Source organism: Leptosomus discolor, chromosome 18 (genome assembly GCF_034619465.1).
Source record: "Leptosomus discolor isolate bLepDis1 chromosome 18, bLepDis1.hap2, whole genome shotgun sequence".
Taxonomy (NCBI): domain Eukaryota; kingdom Metazoa; phylum Chordata; class Aves; order Leptosomiformes; family Leptosomidae; genus Leptosomus; species Leptosomus discolor.
Window position 1 is genome coordinate 9,610,845 of NC_141408.1, and position 9,644 is coordinate 9,620,488.

The following is a 9,644-nucleotide window of genomic DNA, read 5'->3' on the forward strand; positions in this document are numbered from 1 at the left end:
ATCACAATCAGCATGCTCAGCTTCCTTTGCTACTTAAAAACAAACAGAAAAACTTAACAGTAAAGTCTGCCCTCTTGCTAAGAGTCTGGCATTCAGTGGCACTACTGACATAGCTCTTCGGTGTTTGTTGGCATGTCTAGCCTGTAGCCATTTTGGAGTGTGTAGCTTTGCTTTAAAAAAAAAAATAATCTCATGTTTGTTTGGTTTTTTCCCCCCCACCTTCCTGCCTCTTTCTAAAATCTTTTCCCGTATCCCTTTGTAATTTCTCTGAGATCCGTTTTTTGCCTCCCCTCCCACCTTTCCCTGTGTGTTTTCTTTTATCTCCCAGGTGCAGTCAGTTCTAGGGGTCATTCCTTTGCAGATCCTGCCAGTAACCTGGGTCTGGAAGACATTATTAGGAAAGCGTTGATGGGAAACTTTGATGACAAGAGTGAGGAGCATGGAGTTGTCATGTCGCCGTCTATTGCGGTAGCACCCGGCGGTTCCACTGCTGCAGTATCGGCAGCTAATGAGCCGCGTAGGGAAGAAGCTAATCCATCGCCAAATTCAGGTGGGGTATTGCAGCTCCTAAATATTTCATGGTCTCAATTTCTTTTTTTTTTTTTTTAAAGTGTCTGAATAACCCTGGTGTTGCTGAAAATCACTGCCTTTCCTCTGGAAGTGATAGAGATGGTGTTTCCATTCCCTTTAGTGGTCCTGGCTTTGAAAACGGTGCTGGTGACTTGAGGAGCATTAACCAGTATTTCTTGGAGAATGACAACACTGATAAATCAGGGAAGAGATAGCAGGGTTTATTAGATACATGAAGTTTCTCAGTGGTGTGATGAAAATGCACGGGTAAGGAACATGGGACAGTGGGAGCTAGCTTGAGCTGAAAACATCTCTGTTCCTGAAAATGGAAATGTAACTCCATTGTTGTAAGAATACAGACTTTCTAGCAATACTGTGTCAGAAGACTAGCTCATACAGTCACTAATTGTGGTAAATCAGCATTCCTGAAGGCCCGAGTGTGAAACTCCTGTTTGCTGCTGCGTGATAATTTATAGAAACAAAGATACAGAGGCTAAAATGCAGTGAAACCAGATTGTAAAATCTGTCCCTTCTCTTTCCAGGAGGGGGAGTCAGCAAGCAGAAGCTAATGGGCAAGTCAAATAGTAGGAAGTCTAAGTCTCCGATTCCTGGACAGGGATATTTGGGAACCGAAAGACCTTCTTCTGTCTCATCCGTACATTCAGAAGGGGACTACCACAGACAGACTCCAGTGTGGGCCTGGGAAGATAGGCCTTCATCAACAGGTGGGAAATGGGTTTCTTTCAAACTTAACAAACCAGATGTGGTATTTGTAGAAGGGTCAGATGGAGACATACCATAACACTGGTATGTTGGTCAAAAGTTTACAGCATGTGAGGATTTTCTGAAACAGATTTTCTGCTAGTTTAGTTGTCGCAGTCAGAACCAGACTACCTTTCAGATACGGGTCTTTTAGAAAAGCTCATGGTTTTGACTTGGGGAAATTCTCTTTGATTCAGGTTCAACACAGTTTCCTTACAACCCGTTGACGATGAGGATGCTCAGCAGTACGCCACCAACATCCATTGCGTGTGCCCCGCCGTCCATGAGCCAAGCAACCACTCACCAACAGAACAGGATATGGGAGCGAGAGCCTGCACCGCTGCTTTCAGCACAATATGAGACTCTGTCTGACAGTGATGACTGAACTATGCAGATTTTTTTTTTTTTTTCTAATTTGCGGGTCAAAAAAAGAAATCTATTTTTGACTTGTGCCCATAGAGACTTTCCAAGAGAGCAAGGGCCATACAATGAAGAATTGATGGAGAGTCCGTTAAATGCCTTCTGCACAGGCCGTGTGTTGGAGGATCGTGATCAAGAAGGTTGACTTACTAAAGATAAATATGTAAAGAGTTTTTAAAAATGTGGACTATTCCTGTTCTACATCTATTTGTAAAGAAAACCATAATGTCTTTAAATCATTCTTCTGTAAATAGAGAGTACTTTTTGCAGTGTTTTTTCCCTTGCTATAGTATCTGGTGTACTTATGTTCAAATCATTGCCTAAACTTTGGGGGTCATTTTGTAATTTTTTTTTTTTAAGCATTTTCTCCAGTGTAGAGTACTCTTCATAACCCTAGCCTCCCTACCAGCCTAGCCTAACCATAACCCTAGCCTCCCAACCAGCCTAGCATCATTGCCCATTTAATGCCGTGCCACTTCTTGCGGGCATTGTGCTTTTATATAATTTTTTTTCCCTAGACACACTTTCTCAGTGGTGTTCAAGCTCTTGTGAAAATGTTGATTTTTAAGACTGACCCCTTAATGAATTCTGTACATTAACATAGTCCGGTTCGCTGGAATGAGATGATATATTTCTTTGAATTTTAAATTCTGCCACATTGTAAATTTTTGGTGCAGTTGGTTTTATTTAGCAACACTGCAGAAATATTATTGCATGGGTATGTTATGGTTCATTTTTAAAAGGATAAAAAACAAAAACAAAAACAGAACAGCTTCTGGAGGCATACCTCACTGTTATGCACACTGGGAATTTTAATGTGCCCCAAAAGCCTATCTTAGTGTTTTCTGTTTCTGCATTGTATGCAGTCAAAACAAGCTACTAAATTTTACTGTCATACGTAACCACAGCAAATGGCTTATCTGAACAGAGGCTCTGGGTGGGTTGATAAATCCTTTAAGAAGAAAAACCTCTACATCCCAACTTTAAATAAAACAAAATGCTTTTATAGAGTAATTGAGCAACACACGAGTCAACTACTTGGCTTCTGTTACAACCAGTTTGAAATATAGGTACTGTGATTTTTACCTTCCTCCAATCTGATTTTAAAATCTTTATGTAATAATTATTTTAAAGTCTGTGTTCCCATCCCAATCCCTAGCCCTATACGCAAGCTTTTAGTGGAAGTCCTTACAAATGCTTGGCTTATCTCCTAAAGTGTGCAATACTTGTTAGGGTGATTTTTACTTTTATTTTTAAGTTGTATATGGTACTAGGAGAGTCTCCTTAATCATTCAGTATCGATGCCTGCTATGATATGCTTGTAGCTCATGTATACATACACACATCTGGTTAGCAATATCACAGGGTGTCCTGACATCCATCTTACTTTTTGCTGCACTGACTTCAGGAAGTGAATTTAAATCTTCCGGGGTAGAAGGACTGATTTACAGATAGCACTGAGTTGGGGGGCGGCATGGTCTGTCAGATTCCAAACTGCTTTTGCATCTCATCGATGAACAGAGTCTTTGCCTTGAAGTTATTTTCCAGTTAACACTGTATTTGCGATACGTTGTATGGAAGGTGTAACGCAGCTGCGTAACCTTAAGGTGCGTAAGCTCGACATCGTAGAGAAGGACAGTAATGGTCCAGTTACAGTACGTAGTACAGAACCATATATCAACAGCAAATCTACTTTGAGAGGAAAGCCTTTTTGACCTAAGGGTGGGAAGGAAAAAATCCCAAGGAACTCATGTGGAAACCTGACACTGTGTTGCAAATACAGAATTATTTTGCTACTTTTTTTTTTTTAAACACTGCATCAGAGTAGGTCAGTTAGCAGTCAATCTCCTTGCAGTCTTTCTCTAAGAAAGATTTTTCTCACCCTCCCATCCTTTCCCCTTCTGGCTTAAAGTAGTGAAGTTTTCATCTTGTTTGTAGACCTGTGCTCTTATTTTAACTTTTTTGTTCCCACAGCAACATATACTGGAAAACAAGTTGATCTGCCCTTTTTGTAGATTTAAATTGAGTGGAGAGTTAAGTTCCATTCTAAAACTCACTTATTCTCACTTAGTAACAAATACAACGTGAAAGAGGCATGTACAGACAAATGTCTTTGCTAACTGTACAGTAAGTAAAGCATGTTCATTGCAAAGCTTCATGTTACCGCTGCTGCAGCAGCAAGATATCCAAAGTAGGATAGTCACTTTCTCCTAAGATACAGCTCAAGTGGCATTTGCACATAAAATGTTGCTGCTTTTTTGTTTGTTATCCGAGTTCTAACTTCTCCGGTGTAAAAACCTCTCCAGAGCCTAAGTTAGGGTTTACCACAATTCCAGTAATCTTCAAGTATGGAATTACATCTGACCTGTTTCAAACAGGAAGGTGTTTGTAAATAATGTTTACAAAGTGTAGTTTACTACAAATTTTTAACTGATTTCTGATCAGCGCTTTCACAATGCTTTCATCTTGATATGTTTCGTGATTCTGATATGAAATCATTTAAGACTTGAAAAACCCATGCATCATAAAACTCAACTTTTTTTTTTTCCACACAATGTCTTCAGTAGACAGTGACTTCTGGATTCAGACCAATCAATAAAGGGGATCAGTTCTCCATTTGCTTTTCCTGTGTCTCCCTCTTGTTTCGCAGCATCAAGCTTTGTTCGTGAGAACAGGCAAAATACTTCCCCTAGGGAGTGCTGCAGGCTTCCCAGTTAGCACTGCTGGAGTGTCTGCCACCTCAAAGCCAAAACCCAGAACTGTAAAGATTGGCCCCAATGTGTTAGAGCCTTTCTGTTAGTACAAGCGTGTCTGTAACAGCCCTGTTTTTCCTTCCTAGCTTGCGGAGAACGAAGCTGTGTATGTGACTTAAGTTTTTCCAGCTTCAGTGAACATCTCTAGAAAACCCGTGTGCCGCCTCTTAGCTCAAAGTTAAGCAGAGCTGAAGCCACTAATGCTACTGTAAGTAAATAATGATGCAATTAACATTAAGTGCTTACAAATGAGAGGTAAAAATAATGCTTGGTTAGTGACAGAACTAGTTAGTTCTACTATCCTAGCTAAACGCAGATTTGATAACTTCTGGTTTAATTCTCCTTTGCCTTTAACAGTAGGCTTCCCTGCAGGGCAGAACTGAAAAGTTCTGTGGTATAACTAAATTCTGTTCACAGTAAATTCGCATGTAGCTTACAAACCCAACAGTTGGTACGTACCATCTTTTCCAACAGAAAGCCTCAGCATTCTAGCACTGACCCATCCAGGAAAGGAGGACAACCTTGGCACTTAGCGTGCTCTTGACTGGGGTAAGGTAGCAGGGTGTTATTTCTGACAACGGCTCTGTTTTGGTAACATGGTCTCACCCCTCCTCTGCGAGGACACGTTCTATCTTTGGATGCTAAATGCTTCGAAGAAAAACACTTGATCTTCAGACAACCTGTTTGAAAAGGATATGGAGCTACAGCTCTGCCATAGTACAGGTATAGTCTGGGAAATGCTCTGTTGAAGTTAATACATACCCAGCTGTAGCCCTGATGGAAATACACCCTGTTGTGCTAGCCAGTGTGTGGAGAGAGAAAATCCCTGCCTGTTCCCTTTCATGACTTAGCTTTAGTATAGCCATGTTTTGAAACTGAATACTTCTGTGAACAGCCAGGAGTAGCAAATGACTACTCCTTGACTTATTAACCGCAATACTAATACCAGGCTAGACCTGCACTTCGCTGGCAGTCAAGATGAAGTTAAAATCACTAGCACAGGCGGTGACTCTAAGCATAGACTACACCACAAATGTACATAGTTAAGATTTCATAACTTTATTTTGGGCAAAGTTGTTATGCAAGAGCAGCCCTTCTTGTTAATTGTCCTTAAACTCCTCATTGCTGTTCCCCTGGAGAATTGCACCAAACTGGTCCCAGGCTGCTTGTACTGCCCAACCCTTGCTGCTGTCAGCCACCTCTAGGTTGGACTCTGTGGCCAAACTTATTTGGAGCCTTTTCTCCTCTTGGCCAGCTCAGCTAGTTCTTCCTGGATATGCTGGACAGAAGCAACATCTCCCTTCTGTTGTGCCTGCTTGAGAGCTTCTTTGTACACTTGTTTTGCTTGCAGAAAGTCTTCTGTAGCAAGAGGAAAAAGTGGCATGGCTAGCTAATTAATCACCCATTTTCAGAGTCCACATGCAAAGGACAAGCAAGGACTGCTTGGAACCCATCAACAACTAGGGAGGTTCAGAAAACATCCAGAACAGGGTGCCACCTATGAGAGGTGGGCAGCAGCAATAATAATGGGACAAGGTGCTGCTTCAGCATTAAGATCTCATAGAAACCAGTCTCAAGCATGTCTTCTGTCCTTTTGGAGCCACTTACTTAGGACAAGGGAAACAAGATCCCCTGGCAACCTTTTGAGTCAGATGCACCAGTACTGCATTTATCTTGAACAGGATCCTTCAGCAGCTGAACTCAGTTTGAACACACCACAGGTTGCCTACTCAGAGACCTACTGCTTAAACTAAAAATAGTAACACACAAATAACACTCCAGTTCAGTCCTACAGCACAAGTATCTGCAGTCAGCACCACCACAGTAACATAGGCTGGACATGTATTTACCTACCTTTGTGCATCAGAATTGCTGCCAGGTTGTTCAGCACCATGTGCTCCTCGGGGTGTTCAGTCTCCTTTGCCAGCTCAGCTGCCCTCTTCACATAGGAGTATGCCTCATCGTAGTGCCCCTGAGCATCCAGTACGGTTGCCAAGTCATTCATGAGGACCACAGTCTGCACCAGGACAGAAAAGGAAGCCTCAGAGCAAGACTCATGTAGAAGTCTGGGGCAGCAGGAGCAGCACATTCATACCCCTCTCACACTAGTAAAAGCAGTATTTCGCAGAGAAGCTTTCGGTAAGACAGTGTCTTATATTTACACATCAGCATGCTGCATGCTCATCCTTCCTAGAAGGAAAAAGAACCTAATTTAGTGCTGTATGTTTGATGCCAGCAAAGCTGTTTTTAAAGCTGCCTTATTCCCTAGGAGATTAGCCTTTCTTTCCCCAGTAGTCCAACTACCATTGTACACATCACCTGTGGATGAGTCTCTCCCTGAACATCATTTGATATCTGCAGAGCCTTCTCGTACATTTTTTGGGCCACTGGGAGCTGGTTAATGTTTAGGAGGTAGCGAGCATAGGAGTCTAGGCTCATCCCAAGCAAGAGATGGGTGTTGGCCTTTTCTTCAGCTGCAAATAGAGAGGAGTGAAAGTGATCACCTCTACAAGATCAAGCATGAGTCTCCACCCTACAAAAGTAGGAAACTCATGCAGTGTGAAGACAATGGATTGACATGGAGATGATGCTTAGGCAATATGGAAAGCAACATCAAGTACAGGGAAGTGGAGAAAAGGCCATGAGAGAAGCCTTTGGAAGACAAGGCAGTCCCACCTGGTAAGACATCCTCAGGCAAGTCCTTTTGCTTGGCAATCTTCTCCTCTAAGGTCAGGATGCAGAACTGGTAGCCAGCCAGGGCTAATTTGTGCCTGCAAAGTGCAAAAACTCAGCAAAGCAAAGCTCCTTCCATCCCTGAAGGGACAGATGTGAACACCTTCAATTCCCCATTCTGGAAGGCCCTGTAAGACAACTTTTTCCCTTCACCAGAACCTTCCTGTCCTCTGTGCTCTCTTCTTGATCATGGCCTGGACCCTTCTCTCGACCCATGGGCAAAGGGATTCAAGAGGTGCAGAGGGCCCCCCCTCCTCCTCCCAGATAAGGCCAGCTAAGGCAACTCATGCTGATGCTCCACTGAAAAATGAAGCTACAAGTTACCAGGTACCAACTGCTTCAAAAGCCACCTTCTCCTGCGAGGTGTGCATTTAAAACTAAAGAGCCATGTCCTCTGTGTGTACTTCTGCCCTAAGCTGGGCAGGTCCTAACAGCAATCACTGTGCTACGTGACAGTGAGCAAGCAAACACCATGCCTATAGGAAGTTTTATGCTGATGCTATCTTGTCACATCAAAGCTTCCTCAGGCACTCTGTTCTTAAAAAGCCTCTGCTTGGCCGCCACTGCAAAGCTGAGATGAAAGCAAAAGATGCCTTTAGCAGGGAACTCACTGTTTCTGAGCAGCATAGATACTGGCCAGCTTGAGGGACATCTCAAGGACTGCATTGTCATCCTGCCAGGAGGACATACAATGCAACTGTTACTCTTCTTGCATCTCCCCAGCTGAAACGTTACTTTGTCAGAGAACAAGTTTAGACCTCAAAAATCCCCATCCTGTTGCCTCCAGAGCTGCCAACCATTAAAGGAAGTTCCCAAGAAGCCAGCAAGCTCATAGCTAGCATTGCTAATTTTGACCAGGAGGTAATTACAGCACAAGAGATAGACCAAAGAGTTGTACACCACGCTGTTAATACTTCCAGCTGAAAGCCTTTGTCAGAAGCACATACCTCCTTCGTGTCCCCTGCAAGCAAATAGCTCATACTTGCTTTGTACAGCTTTTCTGCCTGAAATGAGAATTTTGAAGAGGATAGTAAGGAATGACGGCAGTTAAAACAAAAGATCTCTACTCTGTAAAGAGGCAGACTACTGGGAAAAACCCGTCTCACAGTTTCTGGAATTTACATTGTATGTCAAGACCAGCCAGAAGTGAAAGCCTAACCAGAGCCTGATGGTACTGATGGTACTGCCAACGAGTGGGTCCTTTCTGTTTCTACTTTAGAACTGCTACATGAGCCATGAGTTTACCACATCTGTGCGCCTTCAAGGCCTTCCTGGTTTCTCCTTGGGACAGCCATCTAAATGCTCAACTGTGGCATTTGACAGTAAGGAGTATTCCTTCCCTTGCACACCATGTTACAGCTCAAAATTTAACTGTGAAAGCATCTTTCTTAGCAGCAGTCCCAAGGCAGATTATTCTGCTTTATACCGGCAGATCTCTGCCTCACAACTCCCAGTATGCAGCTTGTCACAGCATGCCACACCTTCGAGATTTTGCACCAGACGTCAGCCTCTTAAAATTCAGAAGGGAAAAAAACCCCAGAGTTACTCACATTGTCCAGCTGTCCCTGCATGAAGGCCACGTTTGCCATCTGGAAGAGACACACCTTGCTGAAGCCCCACAAAGGCTGCAGGGACTAGCCTCAACACAACTGCTTTTCCTTCTACCTATAGCCCCCACCTATGGCGATCCACCCCCCACCCCCAAAAAGGAACTGCAGCCCCACGGCGACTTCTAGCACGGAGTAGCCACGACAGGGCTCAGCCCCGAGCAGGAGGGCGGCCAGGCCCGCCCCGGCCAGCCCCGCGGAGCCTCACCATGCTGTAGGTGTAGACGATGGCTTTCCTGTTATCCGACTGGTGCGACAGCCGCAGGGCTTGGTGCAGAACCTGTTCGGCCTCCTCCAGCTCGCCCTTCATGGCGCTGAGCTGCAGAGGGAGAGGGGAAAGCCGAGGGGCAGGTCACTCGCCATGGCCCACCCGTGACGGGCTCACGGGGCCCCCGCCGAGGTAACACCCCCAACCCCCCCCCCCGCGTCCCCTGGCTGCCATGTCCCTGCAGGGCCCGGCGCCTCACCTTGGCTCTCTTCAGCAGGAGGATAATGGCGTCCTCGCCGTCCTCTTCGGCGTCCCTGGGGAAGAGGGAGAAGGCTGCGGGGCGAAGGTGAAGCCCTCCCGCACCTCCCTGCCCCGCACCGCAGCCCGCCCCCCGCCTCACCTCCCAGGAAGCCCAGGGCACCCCCGACCGGCCGGGCCCACCGTCGCCGGGCGAACCCCGTCCTGCCGCTGCCCCCCTCCCCGCGGGCCCCACCGCCCCAGACCGTCCGGAGCCCCCCGGGGCAGCGCCGGGCGACCAGGCGGCACAGCGCCCGCGGCACCCCGGCCGCCAGCATCCTCCAACGCGGGCCC

General features: G+C 45.4%; 2 protein-coding genes across 7 annotated transcripts in view; one reads left to right on the plus strand and one right to left on the minus strand.

Annotated features, from left to right (window-relative positions):
• NCOR1 (nuclear receptor corepressor 1) overlaps nucleotides 1-4,368 on the plus strand; it is a 58,298-nt gene extending 53,930 nt beyond the window's left edge. For 5 of the 6 annotated variants that reach the window (XM_086475483.1, XM_086475482.1, XM_086475484.1 and 2 more), the window contains 3 exons: nucleotides 329-550; nucleotides 1,116-1,295; nucleotides 1,530-4,368. In XM_086475483.1, coding sequence (XP_086331609.1) covers nucleotides 329-550; nucleotides 1,116-1,295; nucleotides 1,530-1,717 — 590 coding nt within the window. In that variant the 3' untranslated portion in view covers nucleotides 1,718-4,368. Of the gene's footprint in view, nucleotides 1-328; nucleotides 551-1,112; nucleotides 1,296-1,529 lie in introns of all 6 variants that reach the window. The other variant, XM_086475481.1, reaches the window with a different exon arrangement.
• Nucleotides 4,369-5,548: 1,180 nt separating this feature from the next.
• On the minus strand, nucleotides 5,549-9,628 carry TTC19 (tetratricopeptide repeat domain 19). The gene is made up of 10 exons (XM_086475485.1): nucleotides 9,454-9,628; nucleotides 9,313-9,386; nucleotides 9,054-9,164; nucleotides 8,789-8,827; nucleotides 8,186-8,242; nucleotides 7,850-7,911; nucleotides 7,182-7,276; nucleotides 6,825-6,979; nucleotides 6,360-6,522; nucleotides 5,549-5,864 (listed from the first exon to the last, which is right to left on the minus strand). Exons 1-10 carry the CDS (start codon nucleotides 9,626-9,628, stop codon nucleotides 5,731-5,733), a joined length of 1,065 nt encoding a protein of 354 aa, XP_086331611.1. The 3' UTR covers nucleotides 5,549-5,730.
• Between the last annotated feature and the right edge of the window lie 16 nt (nucleotides 9,629-9,644).